General features: G+C 36.8%; 1 protein-coding gene across 1 annotated transcript in view; it reads right to left on the bottom strand.

Moving 5' to 3' along the window:
- Nucleotides 1-2,485: 2,485 nt before the first annotated feature.
- LOC131044799 (alpha-L-arabinofuranosidase 1) overlaps nt 2,486-26,544 on the bottom strand; it is a 262,170-nt gene continuing 238,111 nt past the window's right edge. Inside the window, exons 11-17 of the mRNA XM_057978239.2 lie at nt 6,124-6,242; nt 5,918-5,989; nt 5,743-5,846; nt 5,227-5,283; nt 4,826-5,024; nt 3,233-3,379; nt 2,486-3,110 (exon numbers count right to left, since the gene is read on the bottom strand). Of these exons, the coding sequence (XP_057834222.2) occupies nt 2,991-3,110; nt 3,233-3,379; nt 4,826-5,024; nt 5,227-5,283; nt 5,743-5,846; nt 5,918-5,989; nt 6,124-6,242 (818 nt within the window). The 3' untranslated portion in view covers nt 2,486-2,990. The remainder of the gene's footprint in view (nt 3,111-3,232; nt 3,380-4,825; nt 5,025-5,226; nt 5,284-5,742; nt 5,847-5,917; nt 5,990-6,123; nt 6,243-26,544) is intronic.

The following is a 26,544-nucleotide window of genomic DNA, read 5'->3' on the forward strand; positions in this document are numbered from 1 at the left end:
CAATAACCTAAAGATGATTTGTGTGAAAGGTTCAAGGCAGGGTAAAACCAATGGACAACTCTAAATCTTATGTTTGGAAGATTAACAATAATAACAATTATTTGACAAATTTAGGTAAAGAATGAATTGAGAAAATCTCATTTGTTTGATTTGGGTATCCATAATCTCCTTTAAATAACTGTAGAGGTCCACCTCAACGCAAATCCACCATAGGGGATGAGCCAAATAGAATTGTTCAATCTCAACACAAACCACAAAGCCTAAAGAGGAACTATTTGGCTCAAAAAAGTGTAGCATGACAAAGGTAATTAGAGAACTCAACCCAAACAAAGAGATAAAGTGCAAATGAAGAATCTTTTTGTTTAAGACAACAAAGCCTTGAGTTTAAAGCTTGAAAACCAATGGAGAACAAACAAGCCAATGACCACAATTGAGAATAGCCTTAGCATGGTTGGCTTTAACAAAATGAAAAAGAAAACATCCTTTAGTAGGGTTTTTCACAGTTTCAAGGCAGATTGAATGCGAGACTCAAGCCCTATTGGCATAGTCTTTGTGTATGCGAGGTGGGACTCTTCCTACAAAATGTCCTATCAAGGTAAAATGTTATAACCATTGACATGCATTGTCAAATCTAGTAATCATAAGAACAATTTTTTAGTATTTCAAGGGATATAGTTCATGAAATGCCTTGGGAACAAACTTCTCAAATTCCTTAAGCAGTGGTGTCATTGTTAATCATCACTAAACATTCAACTTCAACAACAACAATTGTGAAGATATGAACAAAGAAAGTATTTAAAGGAGACAATAAACACTTACAAACATGACAAGTTGAAAAGTGTCACAATAGATGCAGAATGTAGCTAAAAACACCTACTGCAAAGAGCAATATGATATGAACCCCCCAAAAAGCTAAGAAACCCTAGGAAAACTTATTGATATTGAAAATATCTAGATTTCTAAAATCAAATTATTATTTTCTTAGAGTCTGCATCAAAAAAGCCCAAGGTGACGCCCTTGCCTCAATTGATTATTCACATTACATCGTACTTAGCAGCCAGTGTATTCATATACTCTTTGGTCTTAAGTTCTAAAATCTCTCATTGATTTAAATTGTGGGAAAGGTCTAACAATTTCTATACTTGTTTGGCTTCTGGACAAAGGAATATCAAATTAAACACGCATCTATGCTACACTGGAGGTTACAGTTATAACTAATCGCTGCATCTAAAGATCAGAGTTCACATGTTATCTACATGGCATATTTTATTGTCTAATAAAATAAGATCTGCCGACAAGGATTTTATCTCGGCCTTTTATCATTCCCACAAAGGCCCTGTTGGAAGGGAAGATGCAATGAGGTTAGTGGGATGTAGGGTGCTACTGCTAACAACTAACAGAAAACTGTAAATAGGCATGTCAAGTCTAGTGTAGCCTCACTTTGGCTTCACCCCCTAACACGTGTGTAGCATCACATACAAACTTACCCCGTATCTTAAGAATAATTTAGAAAGTGCACTATCTTCAAACGTATCTTCACACAATTTCTACATAATAGTATTTTTAGTCTATTAAAGCAATATTCAACTAATATACTATTGTAGATGAAATTACTTGTTTAATATCTTAAGTGTTCTAAAACAATATTGTCACGATTGCTTATTTAATATGCAAATGCTGTGATTTACTGGTATTAGTTAAAAGGAAGTGCATGCCAGAAATCATTCAGAGACAATACTTTCACTGATTTGGCTATCCGTTATGAAATCTTTCTAAGAAGAGCTGAGCTATGGGATTGGAAGACAAAGAAAACTCTTTTTGGGCTTTTAGTAATTCCAATGGTACTATACTGATCTGAAGTTTGGGGTAGCAAGACCTCAGCAAGAAAGTGGAAACAGATAGAGAGATTACAAAAACATTTAATCACAAATAGCCTCAAGATTAAATCTATTATTCCATATGAGATTGTCCTAGTAGAGGCCGGGGCTTTCCCCGTTGAAGCATCAGCTATGTTTCGGTTGTTAAGCTATTTAAAAAGATTAGATAACATGGAGACTCATCGCTGGCCAAAAATGGCAGCTAGTGAAAAATTAGATAGAAGGAAGAGCACATGGATGAAACAAAACATCAAATGGATGAACAAGTGGGGTATTAGCATAAATGAATGTCCAAATGACAATGGGGAAATAAAAAAGTATGTGCAAGGAAAATTCAAAGAAAGCATGTGGAAAGAGCCACTTGGGAGGAAAAAAGAATACTATATCAAACATTTTAATCCTACATATGACTATACACAAAAGACCTACATAGGAATGGAAATAAAATGGAAAGCAAAAATGCTATTCGCTCAGATAAGAACAAGTTCGCACCAACTTAGATGTGAGACCGGAAGATGGATGATACTTAAAGAGGAGTGGGCAGACAAAAGGTGTAGATATTGCATTCAAGAAGCGGTTGAGACAAAATGGCATTACATCATGGAAAGTTCAGTGTACAAGGATATCCCGATCAATTATATTGAGACATTAAAAATGAACAGCTTGGATAATTTGTTTGAAGAAGAGAAGATAATAAGGGTTGCAGATATTTTGGTCAAGATACACAGTAGAAGATCCAAGATGCAAAAAGAAAAGGAAATATAGGTGTCGTGTTTTAGGTGTACAGGTTTTTCTCTGGCTATATGTGGGTCCCATAGGCTGCTTGGCCTCATGGACGTGATTAAAAACATTCATTCATTTTGTTATCCTGATCTTAAAAGCTTCAGATTGTCATCCCCAATACAAGGCAGCATTTAAAAATTAAAGCATTTCCTTCCACTTTCCAAGTCTTCTGCTGAATTATTTCCTATTTCTATGACAGGAATTTTAGGAATTGCCAAGTCATCCTAACTGGTGCTGTAGAAACACATTATGGGAAACCCGCACATAAGCCTGGGTAGATTTGTTGCTCTCTGCAACCAGTATTGCAGGAGCCAAAATGTGTAAATTGTCTCATATTGCTGAATGCAGAGCAAAATTAATTGGCAGATCAAGTGAAATAACAGAATGTGAAGGCACAAGAATACTTGTATCAGTTTCAGCATTTTTCAGTGTGACTGCATTAGGCGCAACCTGCATCATCTCCCACATTCAAGTTGCTTAGAAAAAAAAAAGTTATTTTACCAAAATTCCACTACAAAATGTTCACTCACAGACAAAACTATGATTTGGATATGAGAAATCTTCATTCATACCTTTTTTGGTTGATCAAATGAATTTTCATCCATCACATGAGTAGATGTAAGAATGGTCATTTTTGAATCAGAAAATTTGATATTACCAGAAAGTAAACCGGTTATCGAGATGCCAAGCGTCAGCTCACTGCTACCAAAATTTACAGCCTACAACACAGCTTCAAAAGATCAGGTATGTGATACCATCAATATTGCACAACAACGAGCCAGATTCCCCAACATGAGTTTAAACAAGATAAAAAAAATTGAAATAATATATAGCAGACTGTCTCATGGTTGAGTAGCTAATGCTACGAGATTCTGAAAGGTATTTAACTCTTCCTCGAATGCATCTTTAGAAGCCATATGCTTAAGGTAAAATATACATAGCACCAGTGATTGTTAAAGAAGCAATTGAAAACTACAACCAAGATAGGCTACTAACCTCATACAGTTAATTGTGCATGGAAATTCTATAAATTGGCATCTGGTTTCCAAATAACCAAGGTGTTTTCTTCCTTTTTGCCGAATTCAACAGAGGTCCTACACTTTGAGAATGGAAAAAAAAATACTAGCAGTTGTTTAATGATCGGGTTATTTTTCTCACTTCAAGTGTGGAAAATGGAAGAAAACGCCTAAAAGACAAAAGAGAATGAATATGATATATATCAAGCACAGTAGAGATGGATTACAGCTACTTGAAAGAGTCTGTCAAGAAACTACTTACATTGTGTGTGGGCTCACCCTTGAAGATAATAATGTAAGATTGATCTTAATGACACAAACTTATGACCAGACTCCAATGAACTGACCAAACAGGCAAGGCATGCTTGACAAAATGAGCTATGGATCCATTCTAGAGTATCTACAATTTACAAGAAAACTCAACCTGGGAACTCCATTAAAAGCTTAGAACATGTCAGATAAACATTCATAGCTTTGTATTCAAAAGAGGAAATTACCCAGAAGCATATGAGAAAAGATCACCAAGCATTCATTAGTTAAGAATAGTATCAACTGATAGCGAAATACAGGACAGACTATTACTTAATAATTGTCTAGCAATGTAAGGTGAAAATGGTAGTTAATATAGATATGCAGTCGAACATAGAGGGGTAAAGAAAAGCATTGCATATGTTAGAGCTGTGGCAGAGGCACAATATATTCTGCTCCTTTTTGCCATTAGCATTGTTGGTGCCTTGAATAGCCCTACTAAATTATTGTTTCGAAGTAGGGCATAACTATTTGAAATTTGAAACCTCGGCGAACTCTTGCCATGAAGACGTGAGGCTTTTTGACAAAATCAAAACTCCATTTTGTACCAAACACTCACTTCTTCCTTTCTTGCCAGTATAAATGCTCTAACCTCAGTTTACAACCATGTACTAATCTCTTCTTTCTTGCAGTATTAATCCCAAATAAATATTGTTCAGCTATGACAAGCCAGAGAAACGAGGTCTAATTTAATTTTGTTTTTAACGTAGTATACACAAAAAATGAGGAATATCTATGGTATAGTGAAGCATGCAAAATATTTCAATAAACACCCTTTCTAATAGATCATTACTATTATATCATAATATATACTTTTGTGGCTGCTAATAAAAATCACACCTTTACTCTTATGTACTCATCTTCACTCTCTGAGCTTTTCCACCTTATTGCAGAAGCAACCAATCCAGATGAAGCATTTCCTTGAATTGAAACAGATAGAAGTGTAGCACCACTCGACTCCTTGAATAACTGTTGTGCCCAATAGCTTGGAGTTCCATATTGCCTCCATGAATCAAATACAATAGCATCTGGGTTCCATCTGTGCCCATGTTCATACTTGTATAAATTAAACCATCCATCAAAAAGTTAACTGAAAATATGACAGGTGTCTTTGTGAATCAATAAAATAAAAATAAAAATAACTAAAATAAAAGGAAGGAAACAAAAATGCAAATAACTAGAAGAAAAGGTAACATAATAAAATACCAAAAAAGGATTTCTATAATAACTAAGGAAGAAACCTGCGGTCATTGGCGTTGACAAACAGTGGTGCGTAGCTTGCCATCTCCACAACATCACTGCTAGAACCAGTGAAACATTCAGAGAATATTCATTTTATTATCAATAAACTCAGTAACATTCTGCCGAGCTATATTCATAGATTTCCTACAAATATCACTATGAGATGTCAAAGTTCCTTTTAATCTTGATGCTCTGATTCACAACTATTTAGGGTTTACATACGTTCTTGTGAGATTTTTAGGTTTGTTTCAATCTAAGGGTGCTCCATGAATGAACCTATTGAGAATCAAAAAGAAAGAAAGATGCATTTTTATAAAAGATGAAACAAGTCATAAACTCTAAAAGAAAAGAGAAAACAGTAATACCATGATTAATATTTTATTCTTCCTTGTCTAGCCACTCAATAACTAGTCAAAATCAAGCAACACAAATATTACATTCAAAATAGAACTTTGCTTCAAGCTTCAACTACAATGAAATTGATGTGACAAAAAGATTGGGGAATAGATATAGACCTGTTTGTTTCTAATCCAATAAGAAAGCCAGCTTCCCCTAGTGCCGCCAATAAACTGCCTTTTCCAGCATCTTTTCCGGTCACAGCATATTCGCTCACAAAGGCCTAAAATATATGTCAGTCATCAAATAAATGACTCCAGGCAAGAAATGCATCATCAGCCAAGAAAATAATACCTTCGGTCCTGTTCGCATTGTACGATCAAATTTATGGGTCATAGAAAAGATGTTGCTTGCTGATGTATAGATCTGTCAAACAAAAATTAAGCTTGGATTTCTTCAGTCCGTAAGAGGCAAAAATTACCTATACATGATCCCAAAAGAAAAAAAAAAAAATGGTCTTAAATAAGCTTTATATACAAAATTGCTCAGACTGCACTTACATGAAAATCATACATGTCAGCAGGATGATCAAGTGGTTGAGAAGATCCATCACAGTTGGAGATAATTTTGATATCAGGATAAAACATTCTTACTGCACGGTAAAATTTCATATAATTTCCTGAGGAATAAATGACAAGAATGAGTAAAACCCAATACCTGATAGTACATCCGACATTTTACTTTCAACAGCAATCAAAATTAGAGAAGACATCAGTACAGCATGCTTTAAACTCAGAAACAATAATCATCTTGGGACAATCACAGAGAAGCTCGTGAAAGAAGGATAACTGAATAGAATTGTTTATTAATTGTATTCTCAACCTTTATTCCAGAATAAAATGTTACTTCATACAAAACACTCCAACCAGGGTTCTAAAACTCTTGCAAGTACTCACCAGAACTCATTATTTTTTTGGTTTGGCAAGTAACTAGCAGGTTACTTGGCAAGACTCGCTCAGACCTTTCAAGTCCAACAAAAAAACTAAGCCAACACCAAAACAGAAAAGAAAATGAATAAAACCCTAAAACTTTGGCTTCGACCGTCATTTTTGTCTTTAGAAATTTGAATCTTAACTATGTCAAGTGATTAAAAGGATTTATTGATTGGAAAGTTGTAATTTGACAGGCATGTTCTTGGGTTTTTATATTCTTTTTTATTGTCTATTTCAAAGCACTGCTGCTTAGTTTGCTTCTTTTTTCAACATCTATTCCCTAAAGTGTGTGAGGCAAGGCATTAAATGCAAGGTGGAAGTATGATAGTTTGGTTGCGATCAAAGCACAATGAGCCCCAATTATTTTTTGTTTAGTCCAAGAAGAGGCATCAATCACCTCAAATATCACCTTGCTTGAATTATTGTCCAAGATATCAAGTAGTGTGACCAAATAGAGGAAAAAGTGCAACAAGAAATGAATGCCCTGCTTTACAACTTTGAGAAGAAGAAAAAGTGAAAGAAAGAGGGCAAGGGAAATGGTTGCATCAGTTACGAATTCCATGGTCACCCCTCATTCATTGGGAGATTCTTTTATTCGACCATAAATACAGCATTCCTCCACTCACACTAAAGAGAGTTCAAGCCATATTAATTTCCATATCTTCTTATGTGTCAGTCATTTTTGTGTTTTTATGTGTTCCTTTCCTCTTTCTGATGTTCTATTTCCATTTTGTAATGTTTTTGGCTGCATTGTACTTGGATGTTAGTACAAGAGTGCCAACGTCTACATGGGTGCAATATTGTCCTACACCAATATAGTCATACAGTGTTGACTTTCTGACAGACCAGCAACTTTCCAACTTCTAGAATCTCTATTGTAATAACCACAAAACCCGTTGAGAGGTATCCCTACAACCACCTAAGATTTTGAGTGACTCTTTAACTTTCATTCCATGCATCTCTATTATCTATCATACAAATTTGAATTCCAAGGCAATCTACAGCACTCTCTTACTTTCTTAAGCAAAAAATTTGTGAGCAACATTCTTGAGATTAGTAATAGCATCCTACATTGTTGTGATAGCTCCTCTTGCTTCTTAGAGTTATTATCATTGAGAGCTGAGCTTCCTTCTCCATTCTTTAGATTAGTAATAGCATCCTACATTGTTGTGATAGCTCCTTTTGCTTCTAGAGTTATTATCATTGAGAGCTGAGCCTCCTCTTGCTTCTTAGAGTTATTATCATTGAGAGCTGAGCTTCCTTCTCCGTTCTTCAGATTAGTAATAGCATCCTACATTGTTGTGATAGCTCCTCTTGCTTCTTAGAGTTATTATCATTGAGAGCTGAGCTTCCTCTTGCTTCTTAGAGATATTATCATTGAGAGCTAAGCTTCCTTCTCCATTCTTCATGACAATCTAATCCAAAAACAACTGCATTAACATTTTCCTTATTTAATGTTGGAACTTCTACATTGAAGGATCTCTACTCACAGCTATTGCAACTCTATTCACTAACTTGAGCAGCATTCTTTCACAAATCTTCTTTAGCCAAGTGATATTGCATAGTTGCTTTATTCATCCTCTTGTAGCTTTCCAGCCCTTCATCTTATTGTTAGTTTGCAACATTCAAATATTGCAAAACCATATAATAATAAAGGATGATGGAAAAGACAGAGCGACGAGCAGCATTTTTGTTCTATGTTTGTGTAATGTCCCCTTCTCCGCAGTGATTAGTTCAGTGGTCCATTGGCCTATTCCGGAGACCCATAGGCTATTTGGATGAGAGAATTAGGGTTACCAACCTTTGTGAAGTTCTGCACGAACTTTTCAGGGTTTGTCAGGAGGGAATTCTTCAGTTCTGCTTATGGTTTCCTTCTGGGTTTTCCATGAACTCTAGGGTGGCATAACATGCATTTGATTCTTTGGTGAAGTCAGAACTTACTATTTTTAGTAAGTTAGGGTTTGGCTGTTTGGTTGATGTAGTTCGAATGATCTTTCCAAGCTCTTTCTCTAGGTGCGAAGATTATGTTTTTCAGAGCAGTATTTCTTGACTTACTATTTTTAGTAAGTGGTTGTGTTGAGCATTTCTATTTTTAGCAATCTCGGACAAGGTCTTGACTCAGCACAGTTCAGTGGTCTTCATCGCACAGCTTCATCCTTGATTTTGGTATTAATCAGTATTGGAATTATAAGTTATTTAATTAAATATTAATTCCTTATCCAAAGGTTTGATATTTAATTATTTTTATTACTGATTAATTGTGTTATGGGGCAACTTAGGAAAAATATCTATCTTCCAGCAATATTGTTATTTTCCTAAGTCAATGGCATTAAAAAGGGTGGTGTTGAGAAAGATGAAATATTTCATGTTTTTATTATTTTATATCGCAAAGTTGTCACCTAGGAAAAAGTTTGAACTTTGCCTAGGGAATTTGGGAAAATTAACGCCATGGCTAGGGGAGGCTATGACATGAAATGAAATTGAATTTCAATGGTTTTGGGTGCCATTTGCATTTGAATTTCAGAGGGAAAAAATCTATAAATACAGGTGCTTGGCCTCCCATTTGGTATCAAATGAACTTGCATCATTATGCTGCCGAATTGGCGATTGAAAAATCTGAGCTTCGAAGTGTGGTTTCCTAGCTAAGTCTCAGTTTCGTACTTCCAAGATAGTACCTAGCTGTGTTCATGTATTCCCAGTGCTGTTGGTGAGTGAGTTGCAGATTGTGGAGTGTTTTGATTGAGACTGGAGTGTTTTTTGGTTGTTGGTCGCGGGATTGCTGAAAGTGTATTTTGCTCACACCTCTTGGTCGGGCGATTCCATCATTCTAGGTACCGGCTCATCCTTCCTTCCTACCACTGGCGATGCATATTGTAAGTTTGTAGCATCTTATTTTGAGTGTGGATTTTTATATTGAAAATTGAACTTACCAAGTTAGGCGTTGGGTTTAGTGAATGCATTGGGAAGCATGCAAAATTAATATGGGTGTTTCGATGGCTTTCCTTGGGTTTATTTTCATTGTGGCAGGTATAGAAATTGTTTAGAACAGATTTTGGGTGAATTGGGTGAGTAATGAGAGACTTATGAGCGTTTTAGTGAATCCATAGGTTGCTGGTTTTGCAATTCCAGCCCGTAGATTTTTGATGTTAGTAGAAATTTCATGTTCTTATTTGGATGTTTAGCATTACTCTCTTCTCACATTATCTTGATTATTGTAAGGTTAAGTAGTAGTACTACTAACCAATTTTGGCTTGTAACTCTCACCCCGCTGAAAAGTGGAAGAGGCTGGCTTGCCGTCTATTTTCAAGTAAATTGTAATTCAGTCCTCCCATTGCATAAGTGGTCGAGTGATGTCTGATTGTAATGGTCCTCCCGCTGCATAAGCGGTTGAGTTGAGATTGTTTTGTAATTTCAGTCCTCCTGCTAAAATATCGCGGTTGAGTGATTTGTGCCTTTGTATGTTTCTCTTGGCTGGTTCACCGCCAAGTTTCTTGCATTCCCGCTGGATAAGCGGAAGGGGCTGACTTGCTGCCCAATCATTGTATTGTTTCCAGTTATTTGAAGCTAACGATCCTCTCAACACCGTATGCTCTCACCTTCCCACATTGGGCACTTGGTGATCAGAAAGTGGAAGGGTTGCATTTTCCAACAAGTTTTCAGTTTATGCTTTCTAACCTTAACGGGTTATTTGTTTGTGGATGATTATTATTGGCCTAAAAAACAAAAAAAAATAACAGGGATATTACAGTGGTATCAAAGTTGGTTTTCCTACCAGCCTATGTGTTCAATTTGATCAGAGCACAAGTTCTCCTTGCCATCCTCTTGGGTCGTGGTTTTTTGTTGCATATCAGAGTTTGGAAGAATGTCTACTACAGATAAGTCTATTTGTGAGTTAATGCAAGGATTGATTGATTTGATGAAGGATCCAGATATTAAAATGGGGTTCGTGAAGGTTCTTACAAAATCTTAACATAAGGAAGTTTCTGAAAACAATATCTTTAATACAAAGACAAATGATGAAGTTGGTGTTTTGACACCTAACTTTGAGACAGTGCTTCATGAAGACTCTTTGGTGATGCATGCACCTACCATTGATGAGGTTGTCATTCAAGAAGAAGAAAAAACAATATTTGAGGTTGTGCATGATGAATCTCTTAATGTTTCTTGTGGAGCTAGTGACAGTGTTGAATGCACTCATGTGCTTCTAGAGGAAGAGCAAATGAAAATTGAAGATGTTAAACAAGAGGGAAAGATTAACAGATTGTTGGATGGAGATTCATGTTATGACGCTGAAAATATTGCAGTTAATGATGAAGTTCCTAATGACCAAGAGGCTGTCCTATTTTGTGAGTTTAAAATATACCAAAATGATGACATTCAAGGGGCAGATTTAGAGGACCAATTGGAAATTGCATTTCAAAATAATGGGGTTGAGACTCGTAGATTGAAGAATGAGCTTGACCAAATTCTGAAAGTCTTTGAGCAATGTCCTAAATTGGAATTTTCAGATTTAGGACAGATTGTTGGTCTAAGTTGGAAAAAGGAAATACTTCCCAGATCGTTGATAACCCATTGTTTGAGATGGGTAAAGTGAAAACATATGACAATTCACTGTTTGAGTGGGAAGATGAAACATCACTTGGTTCTAGCATTGCTCTTGGTGAGAATAGCAATGTGTGGAAATTAAGAGAAGATTCAAGATCTAAGTTGGATGATACTTGGAGCTATGGTGAGCACTTTTTAACTAAACAAAGTACTCAACCCTTTAGCACTTGGGATCCGGGTATGATGGCACCTAGCGATGACAAGGAACTTGTGTGGGATGAATTTCCCTTTGATCCTGATGAAGCTCAAAAAGTAGATTGTGTTGTAGAGTTAGAGGACCATATGGTTTTTGATGATGGAAAGTTTAAAGAGGTTCTAAAATGCAAATCTGATTCACCCATTCATGAAGTTGGTAGTAAGCAAAAAGTTGAAGATTTAGTAGAATCTGATCCTCTTCATGATATTGAGCAATTGCAGCTAGTGGTGGTGAAGAAAAAGAATCTTGGAGCAGCTTTGTGGGCAGCAAAGACGAGAAACAAAGTTCTGATTTTCAGTTGCAGCTAATGACTAGTACACCACCTTTAAATGTTCACGAGTGGAAGGATAAAGTCATGAGGTCCTTTGAGAATGAGGTGCGAGTTCTATCTGGGTTTGACCATACACATGGTTTGATAGAAGAACTCTATTGGAAGGCTCAAATTGAAGAGAGACGAAAGGGAGTTAAGGATGAAGTTGCTCTCCCCAATCTGCAACTCATCAAAGACTCTTTGGAGACATTAAAATTAGAGTGCATACAATTGATCACAGATCGTGATTATGCCATCGAATCTACAAAGAAGGTCCTTAGTGCTTTACAAGGAAAAGAGAGGAAACGTGAAGAGCTTACTCTTGAGCTTGAGTCAACAAAGGACATGTTAGAAATGACTCAGTTGGCTCTAATGGAGTTAGAAGATCAGTTTGCTGATTTCGAACTTGTTAGGGAGCAAGAAAATGCACAAAGAGCTGAAGAAATCGAGCAAGTTATTGGTGAGCTTGATAGTCTTCAAGAAGAGTTTGATCTTGAGAACTTCACAAGAAAAACAAAGGTTGCATGTGCAGATTTGGATCAACAAGATGGAAGTGAGCAAGAAGAAAGTGATGGCTTCCAAGTTCTTGAAAACCCTCTCTTTGTGCTAGATGATTTCAACATCTTTGGCATCAAGATGTTGTCAAAACACAGTTTAGAAGTCGTCCAAGGTTTCATTGCAGCAGCAAGGAGTGAAGATTTCAGATTTGTTACTCACAAAGTAGGGGAGAAAGGACCAGAACGTGGTGATTGCATGCTTGACAACCCATTTCTTGGGTTGAATAATAATAAGGCTCATACTAGTCCATTTTGGGAGTTGGATTTGAGGGCAACACTTGTTCCATACTCCAATGTTGTTGAAGCTTTCATGGTTAGGCTTTGAGGGTTCACTAGAGGAGACATCAATTTCTTAAGTATGCTCTTGGTTCTTACTAGCACTTGGGGATGTTTGGAGTTTTCTCTTCAGTATGTTGAAGATCATTGTCAGTTGGGTGACCAGGCTCGAGATCGTCAACATGGTCTGATGGAGCTTATTACATTTGGAAAGAAGGATCTTTGGAGGGATAAGGAACAAATTTTCAGAATTGATGGTGCTATTCCCTTCTTTACCAGCCATTTGATGGTTCCTTTTGCTCATCAACTAGTGGATTGAGAAGATATTCCGAGCAAAGGATGGTTCCATGCGGAGTTGGAGTCACTAGAGAAGATATTTCCAGCCTTAGACGTGAGCAGATGTGTTGTTTTGTATGAGGATTTCCTATGTTGCAGCAGTTGTTCATCTTCTTGGATGCTGATTTCCTTGAAATTAGATCTCAAGTCAATCATTTCAGACTTGGTGGATTGCTGGTGTACTTTTTTTCAGACTTCACAGTCTCCTAGCAGAACGGATTTATTGTCTCAGATGAGAGGTATGGCGAGTTGGGGCAATCAGTATCAATTTATGGGAAGTGTTGAAGCTCTAACTAGTGGTTATACTTATCCCCTTTCCTTCTACTTATGATTGGGACAGTAAACCTTTTCTTTCTTTGGTTCTTCATTCTGAGGTTCTTGGAGTGAGAATTGTAAGAGATTTTAGAAGTCTCCATGGTTTTGTCAGAATAATTCTGGGGTGGCTTACTAGATTCATGTGCAGTTATGAGTATGAGTTTGTCGAGCTCTTGCAAAGGAATGCTTTCCTCTTTGCAAAAAGATTTGGGGATGTCACATTGGCAGTTGTGGCTCTGTTAGATACCATATGGAGACATGTTGAGAAGTTTGATTTTGAGTCGAGTAGACTATCTTCCCTATTGCCCAGGCTTCTGATAGCTAGTGGCATTGTTGATATTGATTACTCAGAGCTTTATGGGCATGAGATGTTGCACGATAGTGATGTCAGTCCTTTAAGATTTTTCAGTTTGAGTATCATGGATGGTGACATTTTGGAGTTACAAGGGAGGTTAATGCAGTTTTGGAATGATGTTTTCACTGATGTCATCAGAGTGGCACAACATCAGCATGGTGGGTTCTTCTTGAGACGGGCATGGGACCCTAGGATCGTACTTGCTTTGGTGCGGATCAATTTAAAATTTTCGAGAGTTGTGATGGCATTGCTTAAGGACAAGCAATTTTGGGAAGGGCAGATTGTAATGTCCCCTTCTCCGCAGTGATTAGTTCAGTGGTCCATTCGCCTATTCTGGAGACCCGTAGGCTATTTGGATGAGAGAATTAGGGTTTCCAACCTTTGTGGAGTTCTGCATGAGCTTTTCAGGGTTTGTCAGTGTCATGTCCCCTCCTGGATCGTTATATATATATGGAGAGAAAGAGAGAGACCCTAAATGAAGAAAGTATTTTTATTAATTAATATAATAATTACCAATGAATGATTATTTAAAATTCATTAATTAAATATTATTTATGAACATAATTTAAATATTATATATTATCAACATAATTTATATACTCAATAATAAATAATAATACAATTAAAATACAAAAGAAAAAAAATAATAATAATAAAAATATATATATATATATATAATAATAAAAACAATAATAAAATATAATATAAATGAGTTAAATACAACTCTCGACTATATCATTACGTAGGCATGAAGAATTTACATGAAAAAATACACGAATACACAGGAGGCTTAAAGCATAAAGTGTACACATGAACACACGTAAAGCATGAATCATACCGTGATGACCCTCGAATAGAAAATGTACTGAACATATAATCAATGATGCATATAAAAACCGATTACTAACTTATTAATAATGCAATATGATTAATAATACAAAGGCAGCCCAGTTTGAATCGATGTCTTAGTCAGCAAAGGTAATTGTGGTCAAATGATATTCAAAACTATAATGTCTTCGTCAACAAAGGCAACTTTGGTAAATACTGGATAGTTATAATAAAACGATTATAATATGTAATCGTTGTTATTGAAACATTGTAATCATAATATAAATCGGTAATCTAATCAGTGGTGAATGTATAAGATTATAACAAAATTGTTGGTTATGAATAATATTCACCAACGGATATGACCCCTCCATGTAAGGTAGGATCAGATATAAATAAATTTAGAAATCAAGTCTAGAGGGGGGGGAATATAGGCAAAAAGGAATTGTTACTGCTGCAGGGAATAAGGAAGATAGTAAAGGGAAAGAAAGAGACCGAACTAAGATCAGATCAAACGGTTATTATTTACAAGCAACAACATCCCTGTTCTTGGTGGTATGCTGCAATATAATAGAATATAATAATACCATAGGCTGCAATATAACAATAATACCATATAGAATTTATTATTTAAATAGAATACCATAGGCTGCAATATAACAATAATACCATATGGAATTTAAATAGAATACCATAGGCTGCAATATAATATACAGTTTTCATCAGAATAATAATACGGTGAAGTGCTTAACAATAATAATATTACCATAGACTGCAAGATGTATTATATTGGCTAAGTAAGAAGATTTTCTCTCTCCAGAGCTCAGAACAAGACAAAATTCCTTAAGTATGGAAAATGGTCAGTGGTCAGGAAAATCTTCCTTCAGGACAAAGTGTGCACAAAAATTTTCCTTAAGGACAAGATTATCTCTTCAAGAATTTTCCCTCCAAGACTTCCAGATGTGCAGGATTCCTGTTGGAGTGGATAAATTTGTTAAAATTCTTCCAAGGCAGGAAAATCTTCCAAAATGTCTTTTGTGAGCCCAGAATGGAAAGATTATTGTAAAGATGAGTTGTCAACATGCAAAAAGAATATTATGTAACCACAACCAAGAAAATTACAAATGACGGCGGGGTCCATTTGCATGGCGAGAATCTATTGAGTACATGAAGGCATAGTAGCACATTCATTGCTGGAATATTTGACCAAGGTGGTGGCTAATTCATTGCATGGCGCTTGTCGTACTTAATGTAGTGGTGGAGCATCTTTTGCATGTAACCGATTTTGGTGGTGATGGTGCATTTATTACACATAGGGTGAATTTGAAAGAAGTGGTGTATTTAATGCACAGTGGATGCCATTTTTGGCAGGAATCTAATTAATTGATAATGGGCATAATGGATCATTAATGCTTATTCCCACCTTGTTGCATCATGTGTGTGGAATCTTTTGGGTCAAACCCTAATTAGGGTTTTGCATGTAGGCAAGGCTTGAAGCCTATATAAAGGGGTGACCCCCCTCATTTGTAAAGCAAGGAGATTTGTATGAAATTGTTGTGATAAGTTTTTGAGATAATAACAATTGAATACATCTTGTTGGCAAATCCTGATAGTACTGTAAGCACTGGTAACTTTAGTGAAGAATTCTCTATCAAAGAGACGTTTTTTGTTCCACAGACAGCTGAAAAATTACTTTGATATGTACAAAAACCAGTGCACAGCTAAACATTAATCTATTTTATATTTGGTAGGCTTCAGATAATGAAGTCTATGATATATGAAGTGTGTTAATGTAGTAAAGTCAATGATATTGCAATGAAATAGAGAAATCCTGTGTCTTTTTGTAAAATTCCTTAACTAAGAACTGATTGCAATTAGATATATGTCCAGGTTAAAACAGAAACGTATTATTCAACACAGCCAGTGGATTATTGGCATACCAATGAATATCGTTTAACAGTATTATTGTTCAATACGCACAGTCTCAATTTTACTTTCAAACTTACTGGTAAACATATCATTTATTAACAGAGAACAGAACAATCATTATTCAAGGAAGTGGATATCAAATGATTGTTTATTTGACCAGGAAATGAGTTAAAGAATTTCTTTCATAATGCACCTGATAGTTAAGTAGTGTCTGTTGATGCCAAACTCGTTGGAGTCTTCATATATTCACCGAAAAGCAATGTAGAAAGAGACATCCACAACAGCAATGATTCACCCCGAACTAAATACCACCGGAAAATCAATTTATACGGACTAGTCTGGGGTACGATACCACCATGGCGTGCTACATATTCATTAACCCTTCCATTTCCGCTTCGTGAGAACTATGAACTTCCATTACGACAGTAACGGAACATACTCTACAATCCGATATCGGGTTACTGGGCCACGGTGGGTCATACTCATTGACGCCGTGTCTCAGGTTTCAAAAGCACGAAATGTGTGTTGATGTTGTAACTATGCCTTCATACCTACATTGAACGCATTTGCAGACTTGCGTGTAGGAACACGCTTCCCGCAACACACACCAAGGGATTTGCCGACGGAACTGCACTCCGCTTATTCAATAATGATTCTTCTTCAAACTCGAGCAACCAATAGGTCAGTTCACACACACAGAAATCCAATCTTCTCTTCCAGGCATACTCGTTCAATCTCACACCATGCTTTTATTCACCAAATAAGTTGGTTTTATTTCCCGTAGGAAACTAAATAATAGTTAAGAACTATTAAGTAAATAATTACGGTGTTTATTATAGTGCTTTAATAATATTAATTATTTATATTAATGAATGGAATATTAATATAAAATAATTAATATTGTTTCAAATTTACTTTTGGCAATTTATTTATTAGGAGACATTACAGTCTCCCCTGCCCAAATGTTGCTTGCCCGCAAGCAACTGTAATTCCGGATGCTGAAGAACCTGCTCATTTTCCCAAGTAGCATCATTTAATGGTAAATTCTGCCATTTAATGAGATATTCCCTAATTGTCCTATTCTGCAAATGCCTGTCTCGGGTCTCCAAAATCACTTCAGGTATCATCGCTAATTTCCCTTCCTCATCCAATGGTGGTAAATTTTCTGAAACTTTCACCTGTTGACCCAAAGCTCTTTTGAGACAAGATACGTGGAACACATTATGTATTATGTTGTCGACAAGTAACTCTAATTCATATGCCACTGCACCAACCTTTTGAACCACCTGGTACGACCCATAAAACCGAGGCTTCAATTTCTCAACCCCACTACACTTGAGGGATGACTGCCTATAGGGTTGTAGTCTGAGATACACCAAATCTCCTATGTCAAAGTGTCACTCAACACGCTTCTTATCTGCATAGATTTTATGTTGATTATGTGCACATTGCAAATTTTCCTTAAGTGCTTTCAATATATCTTGGCATTCCTAAAGCACATCACGAGATTTGGGTACATTACTCTGATCAAAAGCAAGATCAATAAAAGATAGTGCAATAAAAGATAGTGCATCATACCCATATAATGCTTTGAAAGGAGTCATACCGATAGATATATGATATGTAGTATTATAGCAGTATTCACCCAAATATAACCAACGGGTCCAGGCTTTCTAATGTCCAGATACATAATTACAAAGGTATCCCTCAATCCACTTGTTTACTATTTCTGTCTGTCCATCGGTTTGTGGATGATAACTTGTACTGTGATTCAACTCTGTACCTGTCAATCTGAATAGTTCCCCCCAAAATATACTCAAAAATCTGCTATCTCGGCCGTTGATTATATTTTTTGGTAAACCATGTAAACGGAACACCTCTCGAAAGAATAGTTTTGCGAGCTGGACTGCTGTGAATTCTGTAGTGATAGATAAGAAATGTGCAAATTTAGTTAATCTATCAACCACAACAAAAATGCAATCTTTACCATGAGATCGCGGTAGGCCTGTAATGAAATCCATTGATATATTTTCCCATTTCTGTTCTGGTATGGGTAATGGCTGCAATAGACCCGCGGGATAAGTATGCTCTGCTTTATTTTGTTGGCAAGTGATGCATTCTTTGACATAATGAAGGACATCGTTCTTTAGTCCTTTCCAGGTGAATCTTTCCCTTATCTGCCGGTAAGTTTTGAAGTGTCTAGGGTGCCCTGCTAAGGGAATATCATGCACTGATTAGAGGATTTTCTCTTTCAACTTCAATCCTGGAATCAAGTAAATCCTGTCCTTGTAATAGATAACATCATTTACAATCTTATATTTATCATCTTGTGTATTACCATCAAGCAAATCACAGGCAAAAGAATCCTTAGAATATTCAACTAGCAATAAAGATTTCCAATCAGTTGTTACTACAAATAATGCATTTATTTCAGGCCTTCTAGATAGTGCACCTGCAACAACATTGTTTTTACCTTTCACATATTCAATTTCAAAATCATAAGCTTGGATCTTACTGATCCATTTCTGTTGCCTATCATTCAAGTCTTTCTGTCCCAAGAAATATCTCAAATTGTTGTGGTCAGTTCTATTTTTTACTACAAATTTGCCACCAACCAAATATTGTCTAAATTTTACCAATGCATGCATGATTGCCAACATTTCTTTGTCACAAATAGAATACAATCTCTCTAGGTTGCTAAGTTTCCTGCTTCCATACGCTATAGGATGTTTATTTTGCATTAAGACTGGCCCTATTCCCTCACCAGATGCATCACATTCCAAGACAAGGCTGATTAAAATTTGGAAGTGCAAGTACTGGGCAAGAACTCATTACCTCTTTTAGTTTCTCAAAAACTTCTTGTGCCTCCTTCGTCCATCGAAATGCCCCCTTTTTGGTAAGATCTATCAATGGTGCCCCGAGCTGTGAAAAACCTCTGACAAATCTCTAGTAATAACTGCATAATCCAAAGAATCCTCATAAATCTGTAAGATTTCGTGGCGGTAACGTATTTTCGGAGGCTGGGAGGAATAACGTAGCTGATTATAAAACCTCTCAACTGATTGATCACGTTGAAGTGTTTAGATGGAAGGATCCTCATGAGTGGCCTCTTGGCTGTTCTATGGAGGACCGATAGGAGCTTTGGAAAACTTTGGCTAGTAGAGCCTGTAACTCTTTGGGGGAAAGAGATATTATTGCCTAGGGTCCTAACTTGAAGGGTGAATTCTCAGTTGCTTTAGGTTATCAAGACCTAGATAGATAGGTTCATGGGAGAACTAGGGTTCATTGGTGGAAACAGCTGTGGAATAAGTTTTCTTCACCCAAATGCAACCTTTCCTATGGTTGGTTGCTTGGAATAGATGCCTTGCCTAGGAGAACTTGAGGAAGAGAGGATTTCAAGGCCCTTCTATGTGTGCTTTATGTAACAATTGTGAGGAGAGTTCTTCTCATTTTTTTTTTCTTATGTCCCTTTTCTAGGGAAATTCGGCATTGTTGGTGGGGGCTTTGGAATAAGGCTTGTTTCCATGCCTCATCCTTGGTTAAGTTTTGGGCTCTTTTGTGCAACTCCTCGACCAAGACTCCTTTTCTTCATATCACATGGAGCATAGGCCCTTCTTTGATTCTTTACAAATTTGGTTAGAGAGGAATAGAAGGATTTTCAAAGAGAGAAAAATAATGAGTCATCAACTTTGGATGTGTATTATTATTGGTTTGCAAGAAACCTTGCCAACAAAATGTGATATGGTTGTCATTCAACGATTGGGCTTGGAAGGTTGGAGGATGCAATTCCCCTCAACTAAGGGGATTTAACAGGCCAGGTGTAAGGTTCAGCGAGATGGTTGTTGGTCACCTCCTCCTCAAGATGTGATAAAGATAAATATTGATGGCTCATCCGAAGGTAATCCAAGACATGCCGAGATTGGAGAAGTTGCTAGAGATAGTTATGGGATTGTTCACTTATTTTCTATATATAAAGGGCACCATACCAACAACTATATGGAAGCCACTCCTATTTTGTATGCATTGGAGAGATGTTGTGCCTTTGGCTGGAGAAAAATCATTTGTGAATCTAATACACATTGTGATAGATATGTAGATAATCATCAGAGGGAGGGTATGAATTGGTAGTTGGCTTTGGTGGTCGAGCCAATTGAGAGACTTTATAGTTCCTTGGAATCTGTTACCTTTTATCACATTCCTTGGGAATGGAATAAGGTAGCAAATTGTGTGGCAAAATGGGCTTCCGAGCAGATGGGCACGTGGAGTATTGGAGATTGGCAGCTCTTGTCCTCAGAGTATTCTCGGAGTTCGGAAGAGTTATTTGGGTGTTTATGGAGAACTCTGATCGGTTGGTTTTTTGGGCTTTTGCCTTTCGTTGGCTTTGCTGGTTCTTTCTGCTTTGTAATGTTCTTTGATGATCAATAAATTTTTACCCATTTTCCAAAAAATATTTATTGCAAAACCATTATTGTTATTCTCGTGGCTTCCATTCTCGTGACAGATTCATGAGCTTTCTTGTATTTGTTGTCCTATCATATTTTTCTTGTTGGCACCTTGGGACTCATCCCCCATATTTCCATTCATACACACTAGGGTGTTCAAATCTCTATAAACCTAACACTATAGCACTTCTAGATATTTTATTTTTTCTTATATTCTAGATGCACTTAGTATAAAGAACACATCAAATCCAATCTTCCTCTTATCATTTGACTATTTGTGGAGGTTGAAAGACCAAGCTAGGGCCTTGACCATTTGACAAGCTCCCAAGTAGTCACCCCCTTATTTCCACAAAAGCATATTCTAGAGTTTCGCCTACATGGAGATTTGCATTTCTTGAATTCCTTTCTTATCATTTCACTTAAATGATATTAGATTAATTTTGTCATTTGATAGTTTTCTATATGTTTCAAGTAGCTTATGCATTGTGTTCTGTTCTTCCTTGTGTATAGATATTTCAAGTTTTAGAGAAAAACTTAACATTTGTAATCCTATGAAAATAGTGCGATTTCCAAACCTCGATGTGGGCACATTAGTGTTAGTGTTTGCTCTAAGTCACCCTCGGATTCACTCTCTAAATCTTTTGCAGCTCCAAGTTTGTTATTCTGTTGTTGTTGTCTCCAATTTTCTAGTTTTCCATTTCCTAGCCAGTATCTTTGCTTAAATAATAAACATAGTTTAATTAAGCAAGGACCCACTTAGATAGGACTAATTCTAAGTTGCCAATTCTTGTTTGGACTCAGGTTCAGGTTTAGGTTCGAGGGTTTGGTTTGTGGGTTCAATCAAAATTGTTTTTGAAGGTGGGGTACATTTTGGGTTTGTCCATACAAAAACATATAAAAAAAAAAATATTATACATATATGCAGCAGTAATTAAGTTCGAAATACACCACCATGCTAATAGTCAAAAAACATAGAAAAATACACCACCATATTAATAGTCAAAACTTGATTGTCATGATATATATTAAAGTTTTAGTTCAAATAACATAGCAAAAAAACACCACTAGATTAATGTTTTAGTCCAAAATTAATAATGTCAAGTGTCAACAATCAGCCATCACTAATCAAATATCATATGGGTCATCAAAAATATTATCATTCTCCATATGTTGTGGTAAATTAGCAGAACCACAAATAGTTCCATTCCCAGTAGCAGTGGAAGTGGCCGTAGCATTGGCAACGGTACTAGCATTCTCAGTCTCATGATCACTAGGTGGCTCATGGTCATCATCAACTCCGAGAGCAGCAAGGCGGGAAACTGATTATCCAACTCAACATGCCTTGGATCAATATCCCATTGCTTTGTCTCCCCTTGTTTGTAGAAAATTTCTTTGTGTGAGAAGCCACAAATTTGAATGCACAAACACCAAGTCCTCCACCTTTTTGGAGTGCAGTCTATTGTGCTTTATTGAGTGGATGGAGCATATGCTCCAATTCCTCTCTAATAAAGTTGAACTAGCAACCTATCAAGATTTTGAAATTAGAGAGTTAAAGAGTTATAAATGAAATTAAAATATAAATAAAATAGTAAACTTAAAAGCAAGATAGAAGATTTTTTATTATAAAACTAAGAACTTACTTGCCATAAAATTTTGATGGCAAGAGGTTGTCAATGTTGGTATGATTCTCCATGGAAGTACCACCAACTATGAGCATCAACCCTATACTTGTTCCAAAGAGCTTCAAGACCACAATCATTTGTGCTTGCACAACTCGTGAATTCAGCCCTCACTGTAGGTTGTGTGTCACGATGAAAGAGTCCAAAAGTGTTGCCTTGTAACTTCCTTTAGCAACTTCAAGATCTCTATATGGGGCAACTCTTGTGCCAGTAGGGAGCTATTGACTATAATACTTGGGACTCAATGCAAAGGCAAGAAGATGCAATGGAGTGGTCATTTTGTTCCATCTCTCCACCATAATTTTCTATGGTTCCTTGAAGAAAGTTTCTTCGGGATCTTGCTATTTTTCATTTATGATGACTTTCATCTTCTCAGTCATTGAGTCAATGCCATCACATACCTCCCAAACAAGACCTATCCATGCCAATATAATAGATCATGCTCAATATAAGCTCAATGAAACTCAGGAGGTTTTTAGCACAATCCCACCAAGTGTCATCTAGTATCATACTCCTAATGTTTGTTGCCTTTGTAGTGCAAGATTGCCTCCATATGCTCCAATTAGGGCTTACTACCATGCTAGATTGTGCCTCACTGACCTTCACAAGTGGTCTCAAGACAAGTGTGTTGGAGGCAAAATGGGTCTCAGCAACCTATTTCAAAATCAAAATAATAAAAATTAAAATTAAAATTAAATTAAAAAGTTTACTAAAGTATAACATATTTATTATTTAACTTACCTTCAATAGCTCCTATCTTGAGAATTGTCCAATATGTCTTGTGACATATGGTGGCTAGTGATGAACATTTGGATCTCCTTGACATCAACATAAAACCATTTGATCCATTCAAATTTGTTGCCAATTTTTTGCAGCATTAGGTTGAGTGAGTGGACGACACAAGGTGTTCAAAAAATGTGTGAATAGCACCCCTCAACCAATATCCCAACAGCTATTTAAGTTTTCAATGTGGCAGAATTTTGGCATGTTAAAACCCATATAAAAGCATGCCTAAACACAAGACAAGAGGTAGGGATTAAGTTATTAGTGTGTTACAACTTGAACAATAGTTTGAGGTCCAACTTCCTCAATGGCTTGGCAAAGAATGATAGCAATAAATGGACCTTTCTTTTCGTGCCCTTCACAATCCACTACTCTCAAAAACATTGCCCCATTAGGGGACACTGCAATAAGATTTAAGGACACCCTTGTTTCAACCCATGAATCCTTGATGAGCTTCAAGGAATCCACTACATATTTCACTGCTATATCCAATAAGGAAGTACACACCTTCTCATAACTCAAGCCCTTGAACCCCTTTGGAGCCTCATTAATTGATCTCACCAATTTTTTCCCAATAAGGTGAGCGATCAACATTAAATGTTAACCCATTAGCATAGAGACATCTAGCTATGTCTTGCTCGGCAATCTCTCTACCGTCATTGTGAAATGCCATTTCCAATGGTCCCTTTTCTCTCTTATGTGTCACTAGTTGTTCTGGAGGTAGAGACAAGAATGGATGGCCCTCTGTAGGTTCAATATTGGAAGGTGTTTGAGAGGCCTTCAATCCTTTCTTAGTCTTTAGCAAGGGATGAGCACTTGTGGCTATTTTCCTTGATGCTTTTGCTTTCTCTTCAATATATGCCAATATTTGTTCCTTTGCAAGAAGCTTTACCTTTTGTCTTGCCTAGACAAAATTTGATGCCTTGATGAGGGAGAGAGCACAAATGTGCTTCCACTCAGCTATATGAGTTGTTATATTGTGCTTTGCAATGAGAAACAACCTCAAACCAAGACCCAGTTTGAAATAGATCAAGACCCGAGGGGTCTAAGGGAGGGGCCCGATAACATAGGACTAAGTTACTGACTGTTCTATCATAAACAATGAAACATTCTGATGCAGAGGTGGGTGGATGCCTACGACCTTCTACAAACAAGTTTCCAACTCTCCAAGGTAGATATCCAACTAGGGAGATCTTTCTCTCAACTCACCATTCAAACTTAGCTTCTTGTGCATTGAGAACATAGTGTATTTGTGGGACTATGACTTCCACCATTTGTTTTACTATCAAACTTGTCCTTCTTGGATTCATAACAACCTCTGGGACCCAAAAAAATAAAGTTTTCAGACTTTAGACTACCAACATCAGTACTCCCTTCTCAACCCCACTACCCGGCTTGCAGCCCTGAGTTCCTCATTTTTCGACAACAACTTCTGATTGGTTTCTGACCTCAACTAACCCTGAGCAGTTTTGGATACCCTTTTCCTCACTCCATCACATATGTCAACATTACCCTATGGTGTTTTGTAACAACCCCAAAATAGGTCTGCAAATTCTGGTTTTTGGCCTAATTAGGTCTATTTTACAAAGCAAGTACCCCACCAAGGCTTTGCAATCACAAAAACTCCACACCTACATGTGGCTTGGGTCAACGAAACATCAATTCCGTAGTTTTGTCCAATGATTCAACATTTAACCCTACTGTCCAATCGAATACCTCTCCAAACAAGTCTAACACTTAGAGATGTATAATATCCCAGTTATTTTTTTTTTGTTTTTAGGCCAATAATAATCATCCATGAACAAATAACCCGTTAAAATTAGAAAGCATAAACTAAAAAACTTGCTGGAAAATGCAACCCTTCCACTTTCTGATCACCAAGTGCTCAATGTGGGAAGGTGAGAGCATACGGTGTTGAGGGGATCATTAACTTCAAATAACTGGAAATAATACAATGCTTGGGTGGCAAGCCAGCCCCTTCCGCTTATCCAGTGGGAATGCAAGAAACTTGGCGGTGAACCAGCCAAGAGAAACATACAAAGGCACAAATCACTCAACCGTGATATTTCAGCGGGAGGAATGAAATTACAAAACAATCTCAACTCAACCGCTTATGCAGCAGGAGGACCATTACAATCAGACATCACTCGACCACTTATGCAGTGGGAGGACTGAATTACAGTTTACTTGAAAATAGGCGGCAAGCTAGCCTCTTCCACTTTTCAGCGAGGTGAGAGTTGCAAGCCATAATTGGTTAGTAGTACTGCTACTTAACCTTACAATAATCAAGATAATGTGAGAAGAGAGTAATGCTGAACATCCAAATAAGAAACATGAAATTTCTGGTAACATAAAAAATCTGCAGGCTGGAATTACAAAACCAACAGCCTATGGATTCACTAAAACGCTCATAACTCTCTCATTACTCACCCAATTCGCCCCAAATCTGTTCTAAACAATTGTTATACCAGCTACAATGAAAACAAACCCAAAGAAAGCCATCGAAACCCCCATATTTATTTTACACGCTTCCCAATGCATTCACTAAACCCAACGCCTAACCTAGGAAGTTCGATTTACAATATAAAAATCCACACTCAAAATAAGATGCTAAAAACTTACAAGATGCATCGCCAGTGGTAGGAAGGATGGATGAGCCGATACCCAGAATGATGGAATTGCCTGGCCAATAGGTATGAGCAAAACACACTTTCAGCATTTCCGTGACCGACAACCAGAAACTCTAATCTCAAACAAAACACTCCACAATCTGCAACTCACTCACCAATAGCACTAGGAATACATGGACACAACTAGGTACTATCTTGCAAGTACGAAACTAAGACTTAGCTAGGAAGCCACACTTCAAAGCTCAAATTTTCAATCGCCAATTCGGCAACATAACGATGCTAATTCATTTGATAACCAAAATGGGAGCCCAAGACTCTTATTTATAACTTCTAACTCCCCAAAACCAAATGCAAATGCTTACAAATTCGCCCAAATTCAACTTCTTCATTTGCATTTGCTTTATCACGTGGACCAAAGGATGGTGCCCAAACTATAAGTCAAGGAATTACGCCGAAAAGCACAAAACCACGATTTTGACTTAGCAACATTTGAGGTGAATAAAATAATATCTCCATTATAAATTTGGCATCCATTTCTAGACAAAGAATTGGCCTAGCACTTAGGAGATATTATGCGCCATTTCCAAAGCCAATAAATCAGTAGTAAAAATAATCAAATTAATTAAATATTAAACTTTAGGATAAGGAAATAATATTTAATTATATCACTTATGACTCCAATACTGATTATTGTCAAAACCAGGATGAAGCTGAGCCAGGAAGACCACTGAACTGCTGCAGGATCAGG

This window comes from Cryptomeria japonica, chromosome 8 (genome assembly GCF_030272615.1).
Source record: "Cryptomeria japonica chromosome 8, Sugi_1.0, whole genome shotgun sequence".
Taxonomy (NCBI): Eukaryota; Viridiplantae; Streptophyta; class Pinopsida; order Cupressales; family Cupressaceae; genus Cryptomeria; species Cryptomeria japonica.